At 40.6% G+C, this 23,961-nt stretch overlaps 1 protein-coding gene across 1 annotated transcript in view; it reads left to right on the top strand.

Moving 5' to 3' along the window:
* The window catches only part of LOC126187987 (gamma-tubulin complex component 4), a 163,279-nt gene that overhangs the window by 21,418 nt on the left and 117,900 nt on the right, over positions 1-23,961 (top strand). The window contains exons 2-3 of the mRNA XM_049929394.1: positions 6,973-7,099; positions 13,602-13,804. Of these exons, the coding sequence (XP_049785351.1) occupies positions 6,973-7,099; positions 13,602-13,804 (330 nt within the window). The remainder of the gene's footprint in view (positions 1-6,972; positions 7,100-13,601; positions 13,805-23,961) is intronic.

Below are 23,961 nucleotides of genomic sequence, written 5' to 3'. Positions count from 1 at the left end.
ATGTTGCTGTGGTATATCGAGAGGTTGTAACAATGGAAAATTGTACTGAAATGCAGGAGGATCTGCAGTGAATTGATGCATGGTGCAGGGAATGGCAATTGAATCTCAATGTAGACAAGTGTAATGTGCTGTGAATACATAGAAAAAAAGATCCCTTATCATTTAGCTACAATATAGCAGGTCAGCAACTGGAAGCAGTTAATGCCATAAATTATCTGGGAGTACGCATTAGGAGTGATTTAAAATGGAATGATCATATAAAGTTGATCGTCGGTAAAGCAGATGCCAGACTGAGATTCATTGGAAGAATCCTAAGGAAATGCAATCCGAAAACAAAGGAAGTAGGTTACAGTACGCTTGTTCGCCTGCTGCTTGACTACTGCTCAGCAGTGTGGGATCCGTACCAGATAGGGTTGATAAAAGAGATAGAGAAGATCCAACGGAGAGCAGCGCGCTTCATTACAGGATCATTTAGTAATCGCGAAAGTGTTACGGAGATGATAGATAAACTCCAGTGGAAGAACTCTGCAGGAGAGACGCTCAGTAGCTTGGTACGGGCTTGTGTTGAAGTTTCGAGAACATAGCTTCATCGAAGAGTCAAGCAGTATATTGCTCCCTCCTACGTATATCTCGCGAAGAGACCATGAGGATAAAATCAGAGAGATTAGAGCCCAAACAGAGGCATACCGACAATCCTTCTTTCCATGAACAATAAGAGACTGGAATAGAAGGGAGAACCGATAGAGGTACTCAAGGTACCCTCCGCCACACACCGTCAGGTGGCTTGTGGAGTATGGATGTAGATGTAGATGTAGATGTAGAGTGAGAATCATGGTTGGATGGTGGTATGAATTGGAACGGACAGAGCTCATTGTTGGGATTAGATTGACTTTAGTTCAAGGATTGGTGGCAAAGAAATGATTCCATTGCAGAGACCAGGAGAAGAAGTGTAGGTCTTTACAAGTCAAAGATGGTTGCATTTGGGTGTAGGGCTAAAGTTGGGGCCTTGGGATATTACTGACTGAAGCAGAAGTGTCAGACCTGTTCAACCTTTAATCCTACACCCAGTGTGCCCGGTTCTGGCCCATCCCATTTGGATCCCTGTTCCATGCTTATTCAATGGAATTGTAATGGATACTACTGTCACCTTCTGGAGTTGGAATCTCTTATTTCCTTTTACTTCGCAGCTTGTGTCATTATCTAGGAATCTCATTTTACTGATACTTACTCACCATACTGTCGAAACTGGGTAGGCACTTTGAAGGCTTCCAGTGGCATCTGTATGTTGCTCCATATGGACATTTTAGTGCATTGTTCCCCTTCATACCTCATTGAAAGCGGTTGCTGCCTGGGCCCACTGCTGTCATGATCCTGACAGACCACATACACCAACTGCAATCACCTACCCCATTCTCCTTGACCCCCTCAAATGCTTTTTTTGCCCAGTCTCTTGGGGCTTGGGAGTGCAATCCCCCCCCCCCCCCTCCCCCTCCGTCCCCCTTCCCCACCCTCTGTTTAATAAACTTTGTGTAATCAAGGGCACTTACACCACGTGGCATTCTTCCCCCAGCCTCTCCCTGTAGGAATCTACCATCCTCTGCCATCTTTGTATCGGTCATACCAGGTTGACCCAAGAGTTTTTTACTCCATAATAGGTGTCCCCCCACCTTTGTTGTTGTGTGGCCCTTCCCTCAGAGTGACCCATATTTTGCTGGACTGCAGCCACCTTTCGACGCTTCACACTAAATATAACTTACCACCATTTGTGTCATGGGCTGTAGCAGGTGACCCTTGCATGGTTTCATATGTCATGATTTGCAAAAGGTGATTTGTCCTCCCAGATTTAAGTGTTTGCATGTCCCTACAGGAATTGAGTCCTTCAGTTAGTGCAGACGTTGGTTTGGGGCCTTCAGCTTTGCCTCCACACTGGTGAGGTATATCCCCCCCCCCCCTCCCCCCAGCCCCCATTTCTCCTGCTATGTGCTGTGCCAGGGATGTAATTCCCAGACAGATGCGATAGAGGTTCTGTTGGCGACAGTGTTAGCAGGTGAAGTGAGGTCTGAGTTGGGTGACCATGGAGGAGCTCCAAAGGACTGTGATTTTTAATCAGTGTGGTGCAATAAGTGCTCAAAAACAAAGTAAGGGCTGCCATAGTGTTTGAGTATTCAATAACCTTCTTCATCTGCTGCTTAAAAGTCTTAACCAGACGTCAAGCTTCACCATTGGAGGAAGCGTGGAACCAAGGACTACAGGTGTGTTTGATGCCATTGGCAGCACAGAAGTCTTTGAGGACAGAGGCCATGAATTCTGAGCCATTGTCAGAGACCAATATGTGAGGCAATCCTTTGATGGCCAAAACTTGGGATAAGATAAGGGTGACCTCACTCGTGGTGGATGCCATGCGACAACATAGGGTTACTTTGAATAAGAATCCACAAAGAGCAACCACATAGAACCCAAGTATGAGCCTGCAAAGCTGTGGTGGATGTGGTGATGAGGAATAGGCCAGGGGGCAAAGGACAAACGGGGCGCCGCGTGGTGCCAGACGCATGCTGCGTAACTATGGAGCATTTTTTTGATGTCGACATTGATCCCGGGCCAGTACACATGGCAGCTTGCCCGCATCTTCAAGCAGGACATGGCCGAAGGACCCAAATAGAACAAATTCATTACCCAATGATGTAACTACACTGGAATAACTACTCGATGTGCATCTGTCTCAGTATCGAAAAGGATGACATCATCCACAACAGGGAGGTGGTGAGAAAGCTGTTTCCAGGGGTGGAGCTCTATTGTCAACTGATGAGGGAGATAATGGGGCAAATCAGGGTTAAATAGTGAAGGACGTGTCACTGGGTAGGTTCCCAGTGCATAGCAGTGGCAACATACTTAGCCATAAGGGGAAAACCATCCGATGTATGTTGTTGTTTGACATTGATGTAGAAGCAGACGACCTCCTGTTCGTCAGTATCAGGGTCTGGATCTTTTGGTAGATGTGACAAATGCATCGGCATTAGAGTGCTGGGCAGTTGCCTTGTACCGTACAGTATAATTGTAGGCACTGAGGAACAACACCCAGTGCTGGAGGTGTTGGGCTGTTTATTCTGGAAGGTTGGACACAGCCCAAATAATGCCACCAATGGCTTGTGATTTGTAATTAGAGGGAACTGTGCCCCAAAAAGGTAGACATGAAATTCCTTTGAATGGTAACACTATTGCCAAGGCCTCCTTTTCGATCTGGGAACAGTTGCTCTGTGCTGGGGCAGGGTCTTGGATGCGTATACTATAGGCTGTTTGGAACCATCCCCATTCTTGTTTGCCAGGAGAGCTCTGAAACCATAGGCAGATGCATTGGCTGCTGGAGTCAATGGGTGATTGGGAGCAAAAGGTATGAGGCAGGGTGCGGATGTCAGTATGGTTTTCTATTTGAAAAAAGCCTGTTTGCAGGTGGGGATCCAGTTATAAGGGACCCCCTTTTAATGCAACTGATTGAGAAGTTGTGCAGTGTGGGTTGTCTGGGGTAAGAATTTAGCATAATAGTTAAGCTTGCCCAATAACACTTGTAATTCAGGTAAGTTCTTTGGGTGAAGTAAAGAAGAGATAGTGGCAACATTTTGATTGTACATCGGATTCCCTCTTTAGCGGTCAGTGCCCCAAACACTCCACTCCTGGGTGAAAAAATCTACTCTTCTCCAAACAACAATGCAGGCCTGTGCCCCACAGGGTCGTGAACAGGATGCAGAGGTATTCCAAATGCTCCTGGTGGGAGGATCATGTTGAAAAGATCATCCAAGTAACATATGCAAGTTGGAATATGCTGTATCAACTGTTCCAGAAATTACTGGAATATTGTAGGGGCTGAGGACAGGCCACGGGGGAGTAGCTTGTGCTTACACCACCCAAACAGCATGTTAAGGATGACGTTGTTCTGAGATGCCTCATCTATGTACAGTGTCCTGGTGTGGTCCCAGCACTGAGTGTGTGCACGTCATGTGACGGTGACACATTGAGCAGGGGCCCCTCCTTGCCACAGCTTGTACAGGACCCACAGTGATCTGGACAGTCTGCTCAGGAGTGAGAAGAAAAACACTGTGGGCATGAAGGGAGTGGCCCCTGTGTCAGTCATTGATGGACAACTGGAGGCTCAGAATTCATAGAGACATCAGACAGGCGAATCACGATGTTACTGCAACATGGCGGTCATCCTGTGTTTAAGATGGTGGGATGGTGCAACTGGTGGCATGTTAACTGCTGCCACTTGTGGCCTTGCCATGAATCATTTGTTAGCCACCTGTGAAATTTCGAACAAATGAGCGATGCGCAAGATGTCATCTAATGACATGCTATCCGGTTGTTAGGCGCCAGTTGAACCACCACATCACAAATCAAGGAGTTGGCAAAGGAAGCCTTACAGCCTTGATTGGTACACGTAAAATCAGTTTTCAGCTGAGTCCTTGCAAGTCAGTGACCCATGAGCGGTGTGACTGTCCCAGCTGTTTATGGTATTGATGAAATTCTAGTCTGGAGGCAACCACATGGTATTGCTGGGAATGATAATTAGTCAGTAGAACACGTATCTCCTGAAAGGAAAAGCCAAAGGTGTCAGACAGAGGCGCAAGTTTTCGAACGAGAAAAAACATGTCCAGCAACACCCAAGACAGCTTGAAATGTTGTGAAATGTTGCTTCAGTCAATGCAAATATGTATCCCAGTCCTCTGTAGCATCATTAAAAGGAGAAAAAAACAGAGGATGGAATGTGGGGTTGAGTGCAGGGGGCACCGGTCCCTGGGGCACAGTGGCCTCCTCCACACTAAGTTTGTCCACCAAGAACCACTATTCCACTATTCCATCTGTATCTGCTGCTGGTGCAACAGCTGCTCCTGTTTGGTGCAACTAAGGATGCACTCTGCGGCAAGTAGTAAATGGATGATGAGGAGGTTATTGATACAGCAAGGTGTTGGCTCTGATGTCGACCAACAGAGTGGTACCTTCCTAATAATATTGAGTATTGGAATCCGACACAACAAGCGCAAGTTAATAGCAGTCTGTGCTATGATGAAGTGCAATGAACTTTTGACACAACACTGTCAACAGGTCAAGTACAAGCCACTAAATAGGAAAACCAATACCAAAGCAAACTCTTGGATGAGTAGTCAGTAATACATTGGAGATAGTAATGAATGCAATGGGATGAAGTACTGACTGTGAGGTCGAGATGCAGCAGTATTTATGCCAGCTGTGAGGGACACTATTGACTGGTGTATTCATGTGGTGAGGTGGTGGCACAATCACTGGATGAATGCAGCACTGCAGCAACATTGCCCTCTGTCGTCTGTTGAGGTCCATTTGCTCTGGTGGGCTTAAATTTCCATGCAGGCCAATACCAGACAAGGGGTCCAAATAACTGTTAGCAAGTGGTGTTAACTGCTACATACAATAGTGAACTCTTTTTTTCCTGATCCTCAAATTTTAACTTTTGCAGCACACTTTTCATGATAGGCTTTTAATTTCATTTGTTTTAGTACACAATGACATGATGTTGGAGGTACACCATCCTGCTGTGATAACATCTTTACTGACTTGCAGGGACGTCTCCTAATGTCCATGCGAGTTGTCTACAGTTCCAGGGATCCCAATTATTGGTCGCCTATACCTTTGCACATTCTGAACAGATTCCACAGCCCTCCATTTCTTGTACAGGTCCTGACTAGGGCTGGTCATGGGGAGTTTCTTAGCAGGATACTTCACTTGAAACATATCTTTACATTCATTGATGGAGTGTGTTGCAGTGTAGCTAACTTCAGAGACGGTGTTGCCACTTTACAAGCAATTTGATTAGAGATGCTTAATTAGTACGTGAGGCGTACCGCTTTTATGTGAGACACCTTGTATATCAGTATGAGGTAAAAGATACTTAATTCCCACCATCTCCTCCCTCACATTTCACATTTTTGTAGTATCACTTGTTGAGATTTGTCTGTTGTGTAATATGGCTTTCCTAGATTCAGTTGCAGTTGTAGCTATGTGTAATGAAAACTGCATTTTAGATGGAGCAAATGTAGATTTTGGGCTATGCTATAAATCAATTTGTTACCAGCAGTCATTTGCACTGTCTTGCACTAATCCATTAATTTGCTGTGTAATATTTGATGAATCTGCACCTTTTTTCTGTGAAAGTGGCACTTTTCCTACAAATAGTATTTTAAATTTAGCCTGACTAAGCATAAATGATTGTTGTTGTTGTTGTTGTTGTTGTTGTTGTTGTTGTGGTCTTCAGTCCTGAGACTGGTTTGATGCAGCTCTCCATGCTACTCTATCCTGTGCAAGCTTCTTCATCTCCCATAAATGATTAGCAGCCATATTATAATAGTTGTTCACAAACAGTGCACATGTTTAGTTTCTAACAGCTGCTTTTATTTTGTTAATACCTTTACTTAGTTTATACCCCTGAAGGACTCCACGTGAATGCTATAAAACTCAAAGAATTACTGACTGAATAATAAATTATTTTTTTGTGGCAGATAACCTGGGCAAGTCTTTTAATTAATTAATTTTTTTAAAATTTAACACGTAAAATAGACCAGTCCTTTTTTTGGGATTACATGTAAGCTGCATTTACTATGGTGAGCAGGCTTTGCTTCTATTACACAAATGTTCTAAGATTTCATTTTTAAAAATCTATGGAGTCTTACTTATTCAACCATTGAGACGTTTTTTAATGGTGCATTTACATTAAGGTGGTGACAGGCTATTGTGTAAATGAACATTTTATGCGAACTAGAGCAGTGAGCATGGCTCCAGTTTGAATGTGTTTAATGTTTTCTTCTAGAAATGTAGTAGCAGTTATGTTAGTGTCAGCACACTGACTAATAAATACGATTTCCAAATTAATATTAAACAGGAAAAATGCTCTTCTGGTTTTGTGGACAACTTTACCAAATGTTGATTTCTTTTTTAAATTTTTATTTGCAGGCTGTGGAATTTATGTCTTTCATCCATCCTGGAGAACGAGCACTTTTGAACAGAGTAATGATTATTGCAATTGACTACATGGCTTTAAGGGATTTTCTACGGTTTTATAAGTGTGTGCCAAGTCCAGGTAAGACTTTTTACTGTACTTAGATGCTCAGCCAAGATGTTGTAGGAATGCAAATCCATTCCATATGACTTTTCCCCATGTGTACAGTTGGTTTTACATGTGTAAAAATCATTAATTCATTCATCATATTTGGTGAATACTGCCGTGGAGAAGAGTTCTCAGGATTGTGGAATGAGTAAGTTGTGTATTTACAGGTAGAAGCAGCCATTGCAGGATACTTTAATAAATTTCTCTACCAGCCAATCACCAGTGCCAATATTCTCACATTGTTAATTATGGTAATTATTTGTAGATAACTTGGTTTATAATGAGGTATAATCAGCATTTTAATATACTTGTAGAAAATGTACTTCTTTGAAAAATAAAATTTAGTTTAAAAAAAAAAATCTTTCTCATACACCACTCATCTGCAGCTTGCTATTTCGAGTTACTACTGGTTTTCAACCTTGGTGATCGTGCTGCAGCCAGATACTGAACCTCACTCAACACAATGAAGATGGTTTTGAACAACATAAAACAAGGGGAACTGCCTTTGTTACTGTATCAGCTGCTTATTACACTATCAACCACAGAAAGTTGCTGAAGAAAATTTGAGCTCATCAGTGGTTACCAACTAACATCTCTCTTAGGCACTCTCCTGAAGAATATAAGGTAGCAGACCTTTGTCTGGGATAAGAAGAGCAGATGATGCATACAAAAGTATTATTGCCTTGAGGCATTGCACTCGTTCCCATGGTTTTTAATATTTAGACCAATGATGAGCCCATTACAACATATCCAGGCATTTCATATGTGCTGATGATACACCATTGGCTGCTCAAGCAAAAATGTTTGAAGAGGGAGAAGAAAAGTTGACTTCATCTTTGGATATGCTTGGCCCTTGTTATGAGGCCAAACCCCAACAAGACTCGGATGTGCGCATTTCACTTACAGAATAGAGAAGCCTGGCACTAATTGGTTGTCGCATGGCAAAGTAGTGGGAGGTTGTAATAAAAGTGCAGCTGATAACTGACGTCCAGTGTGAGCTGTAATTATTGTATGGCAGTGAAACTTGTAGATATTCTAATGTGTTAATATAGTACTGACTTAAGCTGGAAACAATTAGTTTCAGTTTTTGCCACCAGATGCAAATCTGGCACAGTGAATGGATTGGACATGGGACATGGGCAGAAAAGGTAAAATAAGTGAAAAGGCATAATGTTGATTTTATTATAAACAGCCAAATAAACAATTTGATCAATATGAGCACTGGAGGCAATGACAAGATGCTGCATCCATAAAACGATGTGATCAACAGTTGCTCGCAGCAGTTCTGGTGGAACCTGCACAATGTGTTCCTGTGGGTCAGGTAAAGACTGAATATATTCCTGGAAAATGTGTTTATTTAGATATCCACAGCCTGGAAAACCTCAGGAGATGACAACACATTCGTGGAAGGTTGCATTAAGCAGATCTTTCACTGGGCAAGTGACATGAGGTGTTGCTGCATCTTGGATTAAAACAGTGATTTCGTCTTAGGTGTGCTCTTCCACACAAAGAACCACATAATGTACACGAAGATGTCAATAAAGTGCTGTTGTCACTGTACATCTGACAGGTCCTGTGAGTGTATTCTGTTCAAAGAAGAATGGACCAAGAATAAATGTGTATGTGAATCCACACCACACAGTCTTATATGGTGATTGCAATGGCTCTTTGTGCACAAGATGCAGTTTAACAGTACCCCGAATTCAGCAGTTGTATGTGGTCACTGCACCGTGTAGTGTGAATTGTGCCTAGTCATCCATAGAATATTGTCTGGCCACATGTCATCAGTTTTGATCTGTGCTAGGAATCAAAGAGCAGATTCAGAACTTTGCTGCACATAGTTAGATTTCAGTTTCTGCACTGTCGGGATCTCATATAGGTACCAGTGTAAAATAGACTGCAAAACTGTCTGCACTGTCGACCATGGAATGGCCAATTCTCATGACACCATATGAGTACTAGCACTACCCAGAGCACATGATGCATGCTCAGTTACAGCAACAGCAATAACTTCCACTGGGATAGGACACCTTTCTCTTCCATGTACCACATCAAGATCACCTGTGCTTTCTCATGTCATTATTGTGATCTTTAAACCATTTAATGATGTCAGGCCTCTCCTCAGACCTTTCAGTTGACAATACGTTCTCAGTGCAGCACTTTATTTGCTGCTGTTCATATAAAACTGTTTCACTAATAGCACATGCTCTCTCTTCTTGATAGCCATACTTTTCAATCATGTCCTGGCTTGTCAAATGACAGAATGGATGTCATACCATCATACAAACGGTGTACAGTGCCCGACTTTAACATTACCCAACACCTGTGTATCTTGGTGTTAATCTTCATCATACACTGTCCTTCAGAAACACTGCCATAGCACCAGGCTGAAGAGCAGTGCAAGGAACAATATTTTGAGGAAGTTCATGGTTATCAACTGGGAAGCTAGGCCTCACGTCCTGAAAAGTCTGCTTTTGCATTGTGTATGTCAGCTGATAATACATGTCACCTGTGAGGATTTGCTCACACCAAGCAAGCTGACACTGCAGTCAGAGAGACTGTCTGAATGCTGTCAGGATGTATGAAGCCAACTCCAGTTGACAGACTCTACTAGATTGTTGTAATAGCTCCCCCCATAGCAGGTAGGCCATTGCTGCTGATGTGGAGAGGGCAAAGTAGATCAGTGATCCCCATCATCTACTGCATCATCATCATCAAGCTGTAATCTGTCAGTTGAAATGTAGAAAGCTGGCCGGTGTGGCCCTGCAGTTCTAGGCGTTTCAATCTGGAACCACGTGACTGCTACGGTCACAGGTTCGAATCCTGCCTCGGGCGTAGATGTATGTGATGATGTCCTTAGGTTAGTTAGGTTTAAGTAGTTCTAAGTTCTAGGAGACTGATGACTACAGATGTTAAGTCCCATAGTGCTCAGAGCCATTTGAACCATTTTGAAATGTAGAAAGAGTTTCATCGCTAGAACTCGACCACTGTAGAGAACATTAAGGTCTACCTCCATCATCAGATGGCAGAGCAAGCTGCCACCGGATATCCCTGCAATGGAAATGGTCTACCCCACCCTGTTTGTAGATCACTCAGTTGTGCTAAAGAGACTGCATATACTATGCTTGTCTATCCTTTTCTGGTGTATTGCTGTATGATATAGTATCCTAACCAGATAGGATTGACAGAGGACATCGGGAAAGTTCAAAGAAGGATATTGTATCATCCCAAAATAGGGGAGAGTGTCACAGATATGGTACATGAGTCGGGGTGGCAATCATTAAAATAAAGACTTCTTTGTGGCAAGATCTTTCCACAAAATTCCAGTCACCTATTTTCTCTTCCAAATGTGAAAATATTTTGTGGACCATATTTTGATGTTTGTTTTTCCTGACTGAAATAGTGGAGATATAGTCTCAAAGTGGGTCTATGAATCCTCAAGCCAAGACCTTAAATGCGAATTCCATAGTAGTCATGTAGATGTATATATAGGTGTAGATGTAGATGTGGCTGTAGACACGTTTTAAGTTTAATGTTAATAATCTTGATTTTTGTGGTGGAAGTCCAAACCACCTTGACTTCATTTGCTGTAGGTTCTTTACCTAAATTTATCACTGCTGAGACCTACTCTGATTTTGTTTACCCCCCCCCCCCCTCCCCCTCCACAATCTCACTTGCCTCTATGTCCTCTTTTGTTTGTCTGTGGTGGCTCACTGCCGACATGAAACATGGCGTAATGCAACAACCTCAGACAGATGCAACAGTACTGTGATGTGATTGCCATTGCTGCAGGAGCAACTCACATAGTCTTGTCATGTTGCTCTCCCACTGCAGTCAGTGAACTATGTAAGAGTACAATTCTTGTAATGTAAGAAGTCACTTTGGTGGAGTGATGTGTTGCACAAGCATTTACCATATGGACAGATAATGATCACCACTGTAAAAAGTTTATTTAGGTAATGAATTAGTGTAACCTGTTGTTTGGATCTATGTTAAATTTATGCACAGGCATTATGTAATGACTGGATGCAATGTACCTGCACACCAGGTTGATGTAGACATCTCAACATGTTCGTGGTACGTGCTGGTTAGGCAGTTTGTTCTGTGTTATTGGGTCCTACCGTGGAGGTATGATGTGAGACAGGGAGGAAGAGCAGCCATGACAATGCCTAGGGCGTCACAGGAACATGGCTAATCTTATTATCTAGATATTCAATTGGAATCTGATAACTAAGACAGATCATTTTTGGACCTAGTCTGTATCAGTGTATTTGTGATGTTCTAAACACTGAACCAACTGTGTTATGTATGGTGATTATAAATGAGAGGACAATATGCATGGTGTTTATGAGACAAGTTGTATTTATTATTTCAAAAACTGGTTGTTGGATTGTACTATGAACTTCCAGCAGTAACTGCAGCACTCTGAGAAATGCAGTGCAGTCAGAAGATATTGGTGAGATTGCTGAAATAATAAGGTGAGCAAGATTGAATAATGGTAAATTGTAGATCCTGAGCAACATTTGTCACCTCTCTCTATCACAATAAAGAGGCAGAAGAACATTGCGCTCTTCATCAGTAGCTCTATCTGTACTGTTGTGAATCACTGTTAACGTAGAACTAACACTGCTGTAAAAACAAACCTGATACAGAACAGACCACTTCTGAATGCAATCTTGAGTGTGAAGAATAAAGTAGGCACTACTTTTGTCAACAGCATGTACTGTGTGTGTCAGTGGAACAAGTTAGTTTGCAAAGACAATACACAAAGCATACTGTTGACATCTGTACTGTCACAAAGATGTTCTCAATGAAATACATATTCAAAAATAAATGGGAGTAAGTAATCATACAAAGTGCAATTACTTTGTAAAGAGCCACGTAAAACCACAGCTCCATTATACCAAAATAATAAATTTTTGTTTTATTAAGTTTATTTAATGGAGTGTGTGAAAAATGGTGATCTCAGTACCCAGTAAAAGCCTGTTGAAACTATGGAAACCTGCTGTATTAGGAACTGCACTTACATTGTCAGTCTATATTAACAGTATTATATCAGTATATAAGTATGTATAAATAATCAGTAATTCGAGTATATTGCTGTCATCTCCAACTCGAACACTGTTTTACAAGTGTTCAGCTTTCACAGATTTTCCACATTCACACTTGCTAACTGCAGCTGACTGACTGACTGGCTGGCTGGCCACCTGTGACTAACTTACCGGCAGATGCTGACTAAGACATTGTCAATTATGCTCATGTAGTGATTTGTGCTATATGCATAGAGGAAATTATTCAAAAATTATTTCCAAAATTTGAAGTTCAGCTCAACTATGTTTCCAATAATAAAATGGGAAACAAGGAATTACAGCCATATTTATATACATTCAAAAATTAAGTGTTTTGTTTAACTACTGGATAGTATTTCCATAAATAGCTTTTATGGTTGGTTGTGCAGTTGTGTGCAAAGATATAGACAAGAAAAATTTTGTGTGTTTTCTAGTAATGCCAGCAAGGTAATTCAGAAACAAAATTGTATGTCTGTAATACTTCATTAACAGTAATAGTTTTTAGGAATCATTTACATTTCTTGATACAAAAACACACCATTGTTTGGTAATACCTGATTTTTGTGGTGCTTGCAAAACATCAGTTTTGAATAGTAATATTTCCTGCACTATATAAATCTGAAAGAAGATAAAGTGCTCTTTTTATTGAGGAAAACTAAGGTTCTATAATAAGGCATATCATTGCTGTAACGCACTCACAATTTCAACGCACAAGATCTTACTGTGTATTGAGTACTGAATACTTCTCCAAATAAAATATTTCCATAAAAAAATACATTGTTGTAATCAATCGATTGTAAGTTGTTTAAAGAATCAGGAAAACTTTAACTCTTAAAAGAATTTTGAAGTTTCAGCTATCTGTTGTATGTATATTAGATGATAAAAGAAGAAAAATTTGTATTTGTGTTCGGAGAGGGATTAGGGGAAGTGGATGTATTCCACCTTGCTACGTTTAAATCTGTTGATAAATTTATTTACTTAGCACTGTGTTTGCATCTGACACTTAAACAAATTATGTTTTGTTTCAGTCCACTCAGAGTGATTCATTTTTGTATAATAGATTACATATTTTACCCTTTTTGTTGCCTCTTAGCTATTATTAGTATTCTAGCAGATATATACACAGTAGCACCTAGAATAAGGTACCATATGCGCGGAAGTGGCAGCATATTCACATGATGTACAACCATTCGTATTGGTTTACAAATTGTACTGCTCTTGATGGTTTGATAGAGGTGATACAGGTAAATTTATTGCTACAGGTATCGTCTATGAAGATGATGTTTTTGATACTTCTGTTACTTCTTACAACTGTAAGGTTGAATTCTGGCATTACACAATGACTGTTATATCCCTTTTGTGAAGGAATTATATTCCGTTTTAACATAAGAGTTCTTCTTTTTCAGTGAAGAAGGAATCTTCATCTGGTGGAATGTATCTTCGTGCCTTTTGCAATGCTTTGGATGAAGTGCTGGAACCGTATGAGAAGGAGCTAAGTGAACTTGAAATATCAGCTCTCAAAGATCCTTACTTGCCTTTAACATTTGTGGTTAGTAGGGCAGAGAAGTACTCAGGGCTTTTCAGAGTTCTGAAAGACATGATCTCTCAGGTAATTGTTATGCCTCTGTATTGTTTTATTACGTCGATGTATTCCTTTTCTTATTGTTAGCATGTTATAAGCAGAAATCAGAGTGACTGTGATAGTTTCTAGTGCTTGTAAAGAAATCTGGTAGTAGCATTTTCTTTCTTTCCTTTGCATTGTAGTTGGGGTGTTGGGTTGGGAGTTGGTTAATTTTGAATAATAGAATACAAGAAACATATTTCAGAATCACTTGTTATGGAGAATAGTTTTAAGTTTTAGATACTGTTGGAAGAAATTGTTAATTTGGTAACAAGCATTTCCACACCACCCCTAAAATACACAGGAATACACAAATATATGCTTAGTGTCTACAACTGTGATAATATGACAGCTGGCGGGATTCTAGCAGGGTATTGAACTGGGTCTCAAATGTATAAGTGGGTTTTGGAAGTTACTACCCTTCTAAAAACTCACCATTTTGGAAAAAAAACTAAAATGCAGCACTGTGAACTTTGTCCCATTGAGGATCATGTGTTAGAGAAAGTAGCTGCAAACCAGATTGAAATTTTTTTTGGAAAAAAATGATATTATTATAAGTAATCAATTTGGATTTCAACCATGAAAAAAACATTCTGGATGCAGTGAATAACTTTATTGAAAACATAGACAAATCATTGGATCAGAGGAGTAAAGTTGCAGGTATCTTCTCTGATCTCACGAAAGATTTTAACTCCATGAACCATGACTTGCTTATCTACAAATTAGACAACTACATATTAAGGACAGTGTTCTAAATTAGCTAACGTCATGCATACACAACAGAAAACAAAGGGTAACTATCACCTCATATGCAGTGAATTATTATTCTAAATGGAGTACAGTATCACAAGGTATGCCTTAAGGCTCCATTTTGAGGCCAATCTTGTTCCTATTCTACGTAAATGACTTATCCACAAATATAAATTCCCATCAGTTCTGTTTGCAGACAATGCTCCTGTTTTAATTGAAGATGATGATGCAGAAAAATTCCGAGCTCCATTGTAAGCACACTATATACCTTAGAAAACAGGTTCCAGTTAAGTAGGCTGAAACTGCACACTGCAAGAACCCATATGGTACATTTCAAAACCAAACATTCAAAATGTGCAGAACTTAAAATACAATATAACAATCAACCTATAAAGGAAGGTGACATGGACACATTCGTGGGGCTAAATGTGGACAATAACTTAAACTGGAATACACATTCTGACTTCCTTTCAAATAAACTAAGCAGTTTTGCATTTGCAATGCAAATATGAGCAAATTCCACTGACTTGAGTACATGAAAAATTGCTTACCGTAGTTAATTTTTGATCTGTCATTAGATAAGGGATAATTTTCTGTTGAAGTTCAGGTAGTGTATCTTGAATACTCAAACTGCAAAAGAAAACTGTTCGATGCATATGTACTGCACACCAAACAGTCTTGTCACTCATTATTTCAAAAACTACAAATCCTAACTGTTCCCTCCATGTCTCCATATAAATTTATGAAATTATAATCTTCCTGCACAGCTGACAAAATTTATTTGAGGAGAATCATTTTAACCATACATATAACACAAGAACTAAAAATAATTTTATGATACACAGCAGTTGAAATTATATGGATGGTCTCCACAGTGTATGGGGATGACAATATACGACAAGCTAATGGACAAAAACATATTTAATACGAAGACAGAAATTTTAAAAATGAGGCTACAGCAGATTCTGTGGGAGAAATGCTAGTATTCAGTAGAAGAATTCATAGAGGATGAAATGATAATTTGAGCAAAGGCTAATTATGTGTTAGATGTTACTGAATGTATGTATTACAAAATAGTATTATTATTATTATTATTATTATGCTGTTTGTTAGCATAGGTTGTTCTTTATTCATGGTGAAACTTTACCACAATTTAATGTGTCTCCTGTATCTGAATTAAATGATTTAGATTATGTACTTTATGAGACAAATAAACCACAATTCACAATGCATTAACACTAACATAGGTGTTCTGCAAGATATTCTATAACAAAACCAAGGGAATAAAAACATTCACCAATGTCACGTGGTAGAGGCTATAAAGTTGTAAATAAAATCACAATACACACTGAAGAGCCAAAGAAACTGGTACACCTGCCTCATATCATGTAGGGCCCCTGTGAGTATGCAGAAGTGCCACAACATGACCTGGCATGCACTCGACTAATATCTGTAGTAGTGCTGGATGGAACTGACCCCATGTATCATGCAAGGCTGTTCATAAATCCATAAGAGCATTAGGGAGTGCAGATATCTTCTGAACATCACTTTGCAAGACATCTCAGATATGCTCAATAATGTTCATATCTGGGGAGTTTGGTGGAAAGCAGAAGTGTTCAAACACAGAAGTGTGTCCTGGAGCCACTCTGTTGCAACTCTGAAAGTGTGGGGTGTCACATTGTCCTGCTGGAATTGCCCAAGTCTGTTGGAATGCACAATGGACATGAATGGATGGAGGTGATCAGGCAGAATGCTTACGTATGTATCACCTGTCAGAGTTGTATCTAGATGAATCATGGGTCCTATATCAATCCAACTGCACATGTCCCACACCGTTACAGAGCCTCCACCAGCTTGAACAGTCCTTTGCTGACATGCAGGGTCCATGGATTCATGAGATTGTCTCCATACCCTATACACATCAGTCTGCTGGATACAATTTGAAACGAGACTTGTCTGACCAAACAATATGTTTCCAGTCATCTACAGTCCAATGCCAGTGTTGACTGCCCCAGGCAAGGTGTGAAGCTTTGTGTCGTGCTGTTGTCAAGGGTAAAAGAGTCGGCTTTGGCTCCAAAAACCCATACTGATGATGTTTCGTTGAATGGTTCGCAAGCTGGCACTTGTTGATGATGGTCCAGGATTGAAATCTCCAGCAATTTGTGGAGGGGTTGCACGTCTGTTATGTTGAATGTTCATTCGTCATTAGTTCCAGTCTTGCAGGCTCTTTTTCCGGCTGCAGCAATGTTGGAGATTTGATTTTTTACCGATTCCTAATATTCACAGTACGCTCGTGAAGTGGTCATATGGAAAAATACCCACTTTATCACTGCCTTGGAGATGGTGTGCCCCATTACTTGTGTGCCAACTATAACACCATGTTCAGACTCACTTAAATCTTGATAACCTGCAATTGTAGCAGCAGTAACTGATCTAACAACTGCACCAGACACTTATTGTCTTATGTAGGTGTTGCCGATTGCAGTGCCGTATTCTGCCTTTTTACGTATCTCTGTGCTTGAATATGCATGAATATGCATGCCTATACCAGTTTCTTTCTCGCTTCAGTGTGTGACTCATTGATTTAAAATTGCAGCACCTTTGTTGGGTGGCTGGTGACCACTCCAACTAACTACTTTGTAAACTGCTGACAAGGGACACCCCCCCCCCCCCTCCCCCCCTTGAGAGTGAGGTTGCAAGTTCAATCTCATTTAAGAGTGTTGTGTTACCAATTTTGACAGGGAAAATATTAGCTACTAATGACTCACCACGTTCATCAGGAGGGCAATAGAAAATAAGGGATGCATGTATCACACTTCACAAAATGGACACTGTCAAAGTACAAGAAATGTTCAAAACAAACCATTAACTTGCACCACGAACACAGAATGAAAAATGGTGTGCCACAGTGATCACAAAGGTTTGCTTTATCAAGATTGAAGGCAAACTCCTTGGGAGTTACAAACCATGCAGGACATTCAGCTAGATATCCACTGTTTAAGAATGCATGTGGAATCATATTGGTCCTACGGGGTGGTGAGAATTGATGGAATGTGATGGCATACAGTCGCATGCGAAGCAATGTGTAGTGGAACTTACCGTGAAAGTGGCTATCCTTTAAGGCATAGCTGCAGACAGCACGATAACGTGTTCTATGGGCACAGAAGAAACAAGCTTCCAGAAGCTGAATTTGTCATTGCAGGTGGTATGAATTGCAGTGTCACACACTTTTCAGCCAGGATAGTTTGCTCTAAAGGAGTGTGATTTTTATTCACAGACCAGGAATGAAGCAAAAACATGTTATTTTGACCAGTTATTGGCCAAAAGCAGTGCTCGTACCATATTTGGAGTTCTCTTATGCTCATTTGTCCACTCTTGCTTGATAAGACTGCCCTTGCAATGTCACACATATGAGGAAGAATCGTATGGGCCAGACCTCCTCCAACTTCTCGCTGCACAGTAAATAACTTTCCAGCCAATTTACCAACTAGATAAATAGTCAGCATAATTTTATATGGATGCTTTAAGGCATTGATATTAGTTGATCTTGTTACAACACTTTTGGCATCTCTAAGGGGTGGGGGTCATTACTTATTCTAATTGATTTCCATTGAAGAGTATCTGTACTGCAAGGCACTACGTTATTTATCCTAACTAACTGTGCATCATGAGCAGAGAGAGCATTTGTTACTAGGTAAACAGTTATTTTCTTGCTTTTAGCTTCACCAAAGAAAACATTATCAGTTAGGCCCTACTGTCTTTATCCACCCATGTTACATAGTTAAATACTGAGATCAAATTGTAGCATCCAAATGAGGTTTTCAGATAATTTTTCCTTTCAGAATCCTTAAGAAAATGTAGACTGAAGTCTCCACAGACTATCAACTGCTTGCTGCTGTCTGAAAGATAGCATAGTAAGGGATCTAGATTCCTCATATACATCTCAAAATTTCTCAGTGGGGATCTATACATAGTTATAATTAACAGTGAACTTTTTTTCAGTACCGATTCACAAGAACACACTTCTATGTGCTGATCATTACAAAATGTACCAGTCTCATTGTTTTCGAACTTGTGTTCAGTCTTAATATGTGTTACAACTCATCCTTTTCCTGTAATATTTCTGCATGAGTAAGCTGATAAAGTGTAATCTTTTATAAGCAACTGTGTGTCACCACATGAGACATCCTTCCGGGTTCTCTGGTGATGATGGCCAAGATCCAAACAGGTGGCTGAAGGTATATGAGCGTATAGCCAAATTTAAAAAATGGGATGACACTGTGTGTTTTGCTAACGTATTGTTCTACTTGGAGGGCACTGCAAGCAATGGTATGAGAACAACGAGGAGAAGTTCACAAGCTGGGAAGTATTCCAGCTGGAACTGCGCAAATATTTTGGTGACACAAAATGACAGAAGTGCAAGGCTGAAGATAAAGTGCAGGGTACAGTGTCCATCCTACATTCAAGACGTCTTGGAGCTGTGTAAAATAAAGGATCGTAGAATGACTGAGGAAGACAAGGTTGCACATTTCATGAAGGGTGTTGCTGAGGACATGTATCAAGCCCTACTCCTGAAGGAGGTTTCAACAGCAGACGACTTCATAAAATGGTGCCAGTATATTGAGACAATGCATCTAAAAGGAATTACATGCAAGAAGTTTGAATGGCCGCCAAATGTCATATTGATGTCTGTGATGGAGGAAGCAACTTACTTCATGAGTGTTCATCAGATAGTGAGAGAGGAAGTTCAGAAGTCACTTAGATTGCACGGCAAGCAAAAAAACAGAGACGCTTCAAGAGGTCATAAGGGAGGAAGTGGAAGAGACATTGAACCCAATCTCTCGTCCTCCAATTACCTTTTAAACGGTGAAAAAGTAGAGACCCAGGTGGAGTTACATTCCTACAATGCCACATGAGGAACCTGTTTGGGTACCAAGGAAGACTGACATCTGGAGGACCGAGGATAACCAACCAGTATGTTTCCACTGTGGGCGACCGGGACATGTGGTGCACTATTGTCGAGAAAGGCGGCAGATATTTGATGACACCTGCGCCAGAAGACAGCAGACTGATCTTAGCCGATGCCAACTCCGGAACAACGAAGATGAACAAGAAGATGTGGATGCAGGATGATGTAGGTCACCATCGCCGGAAGCTAGCCGCTGGAGAGGACGCTCCCCAAAATGCCTATCAAGGTCTCCATCACCATTTAGAAGCTCTAGCTGATCACCTGGTCACCGAAACCTAGAAAACTAGAGGGTGTTGACCTTCCTTGGAGGTAAGGCCGCTGAAGAGAAAAATCCTCCACCGTCAATCACTACAAAAATGAAAGTAAACTATGTTGATATCCTCATGGATGGCTAACCAGCCCAAGGTCTTGTAAACTTTGGAGCATCATATTCAGTCATTTCAGAGAAGTACCATCACCAGTTGCAGAAAACCATATTTGTTGACAACAAAACATCTCTGCTGAAGGTGGCTAATGGGAAATATGTAAACCCTACAGGAAGATGTGTCATTCGTGTGGGTATAAGTGGCCATACACAGCCCTTAGAATTCATCGTCTTACAAGAGTGTAGTCATGACATCATTCTCAGATGGGACTTTTTGAAAGCTTCTCAGCCAATTATAGATCGTGATTGCTCGAAGATTATGCTAGATGAGATGAGATAGTGTGGACAGGAAGATGCACATCCGAGTGTGTGGAAACTATGTGTACTGGATGAAGTGATCATTCCTGCAGTCAGTGCTAGAAAGGTAACTGTCACGTGTCATGCCATGCATCAACCCATGGATCTTGTAGTGGAATGTAAGAGACGCATATCAATGAAGAATAACTTGGTCAGCCCAGCCTTTGTCGTCTCATTTAAGAATGGATTCGGTGAATTGTGGATAGTTAACTGTCACCGAGAACTGCAGATCCTTCCAAGACGCATGTGCGTAGCAAATGCTGAGCCATTAATTGAAGAACAGCTGAGCATCATAGAAACCTCCCACGCCAAGTCTGTGGGCGAAATTAGCACTACCACTACAAGACAAGAACTTCTAGCTCGACTATCACCAGATCTCTAAGGAACAACACAAGAAGCTACTTGCCATTCTTCAAGAGTTCTTTGATTGCTTCAATCCACAGGTGAAGAGCAAATTAGACAAATCGACGGTGAAGCACCAGATTAGCACTGGAGACCATCAACCCATAAGCCAGACAGCATACCTTGTGTCAGCAATGGAACTTCGAATAATTTGCGACGAGGTAGAGAAAATGATGAAGAATGACATCATTCAGCCTTCGCAGAGCCCATGTTCATCACCAGTGGTCCTTGTCAGGAAGAAGGTTGGCAGTTGGCACTTTTGTGTTGATCACAGGAAGCTTAATAAGATAACTAAAAAGGATGTTACCCTCTTCCACAAATTGGCGATACACTAGATTGTCTGAAGGGGGCTAAGTTTTTCTCAACCATGGACATGTACTCGGGATAGTTGCAAATCGAAGTAGATGAGGCTGATCATGAGAAAACTGCATTCATCACCCCTGATGGCCTGTATGAGTGTAAGGTAATGCTGTTTGGTTTGTGTAATGCACCAGCAACTTTTGAATGGATGATGGATAATCTTCTACGTCACCTGAAGTGGACGATGTGTCTTTGTTATTTAGATGACATTATAGTGTTCTCAGAGACATTTCATGAACATATAAGAAGACTCAGGGTGGTTCTTCAGTGTCTCCAACAAGGTGGAATGAAACTTAATCCAAGAAAGTGTCTCTTTGGAGCAAAAGAAATCAAAATACTATGACACCTTGTGTAAAACGAAGGTGTGCATCCAGACCCAGAAAAGATGAGATCTATAACGGAATTTCCTGTTCCTAAAAGTATTAGAGATGTGAGAAGCTTCCTTGGATTATGTTCTTATTACCGTCGTTTTATCAAAGACTTTTATATCAAAGCCGGGCCACTCCAAGAGTTGTTAAAAGCTGATGCTAAATTTATGTAGGGTGGTGCTCAACAAGATTCTTTTGATGTGCTGCGAAAAACTCTGACGACTGACCCTATACTTTGTCCGTATGAGAGAGAGAGAGCACCTACAGAACTACATACAGATGCCAGCGGTTCTGGGATCGGTGCTGTTTTGGTGCAAATTTCGGATGGAAAAGAGAAGGTTATAACCTATGCTTCTAGGGCACTTACAAAAGCTGAGAGAAACTACTCAACTACAGAAAGAGAATTTCTTGTTGTGATCTGGGCCATGTGCAAGTTTAGACAGTATCTCTATGGAAGGCCATTCACAGTTGTTACAGGCCATCATTCACTTTGTTGGTTGACAGGTCTTAAGGATCCAACAGGACGACTCACCTGATGGGCACTACATCTACAAGAGTATGACATTACCATAGTGTACAAAAGTACAAGAAAACACCAAGATGCTGACTTGTCTCTCAGGAAACCCTGTGCAAGACCATCAAGATTCTGATGAAGATAGTGACTGTCTTGCTGCACTCCAGGATCTCTCTGCCGAGCAGAAGGACGATGCCAAGATATCTCAAATTATTCTTGCCTTAAATCAGTCAGAGGATACGAAAGGATTAGTTAATGGATTACTTTGCGAGAAAAACTTTGATCCATTTGGAAAAAGGTGGCTATCAGTGATTCCTAAACACATGCGCTTAAATGTTCTACAGAAATTCCATGACACACCTGAGGCCGGACAGTTAGGATTTACTAAGACATACGATAGAATCCGCAAGAGATTTTTCTGGCCAGGTTTATTTAGGAACCATTTTTCCTGGTGCATGGCCATGAGGCAACTACAATGATGGACATTTTGTTTCCATTACATCCTGATGACGTTGACGATGACTACATCGGCCAGGTGTTAACCAGAGCTGAGGAAGCTCGGCAGTTAGCTCAACTCCGCTCACTGCAGGCTCAAGAAAACAATCACTGAAGGTATGACGCGAGCTGCCACCCTGTTATCTACCAGCCTGGTGACCTCGTCTGGATCTTCACTCCTGTTTGGAAAGTTGGTCTCTCTCCTCAGGTGCTACTTTAGACCACATAAGGTTGTAAGACAGTTGTGTGATGTTACTCATGAAGTTGAAGATTTTGACCATGACACAAGATGACGAAAGATCAGAGATATGGTCCATGTCCTTCGAATGAAGCCCTTAAAGGATCCTGCAACCCGGGGTAAATTTGAAGCTCCAATGACAGGCAACAAGTGGAAAGGTGACGAAGAGTGTAACGGCAAAATAAGTTCTGAGATCACCGCCAGGATGAGAATCGGTCATTGGGAGTCGGAGTATGCAGGACTGATGACTCGTTCCCGGACTAGGAGGATGTAACACAGAGGTGCTGTTCACTTAAGGGGGGAGCAATGTCGTTGAAGGAGCCAAGTAGCACCACGGTGTGATGGTTGTAATACTAAACTGTTGCATGAAGGGTCGTAAGTTCAGAACTCACCTGGACTGTATGATTTGAATTTTTATATTCGGTTCGAGTACATTCTAGACATATCCACAGATGTCAAGAATCATTGTACTGGAACGTTCTGTAGCTGTATATATACTATATGTGTTCTGGCCAGAGGCAGTTCGCTCCGCGCTGTTGTACATGCAAGTGCTGAATAAACCTTCGTTAAGTGAAGTTAATGTTTGTCATCCATCTAATTACACCTTGTTCTATGTGACATTATTATAAATTAATTATAGATAAAGAATGAAGAAGAATGAACAGAAAAAGTAACAAGAATTTAGATTTGTGTAACTCACCATAATTTTTTTATTTATAAACTGTTGAGACTTCTTTAAATGAACTCCCATAACAAAACAATTGCCCTAGAACAGCTTAAGAGTTTTGATGACATTATATTTATCAATAATCTTCATATAATGTAAATAAAAATAATTTGGAAAGTAGAGAAGAAAATTGAATTTTGCAATTAGAAAATAAAATTAATGGGGGTACAATGCTCTTGTATTTATAAATTTGCCATTAAAACATCCAATCATGAAGATATGATTGTAATACTAATGTATTATGTTTGCTTAAAACTGTAATTACCAGTTTCATTGAGACGGCAATAATTGCTGTAACTATGAAAGTAATTCCTAGATTTTGCATAAGTTGTCAAACTTCATTTAGTAGATATTGAAATAAAAAAATACAGCATGATTCCGTTTATTGTCATTTTAAAAAGATGTAATGTTTATTATTCTTATGAATACAGAAGAGCGTGAGCATTGAGTGGTTAATTCTGGTAGTACAGCAAACCTTCATAAATTGCGCTAATTCTAATGGTTGACAGTCTTAGGTGATCATGCATTTTCATTAACATGTGATTCATAAAAAAAATCAGTATGTCAGTATGATTTTAACAATGTTTTTTTCAATTGACAA

Source organism: Schistocerca cancellata, chromosome 5, assembly GCF_023864275.1.
Source record: "Schistocerca cancellata isolate TAMUIC-IGC-003103 chromosome 5, iqSchCanc2.1, whole genome shotgun sequence".
NCBI lineage: Eukaryota > Metazoa > Arthropoda > Insecta > Orthoptera > Acrididae > Schistocerca > Schistocerca cancellata.
This window is presented reverse-complemented; position numbering and strand designations above follow the sequence as displayed.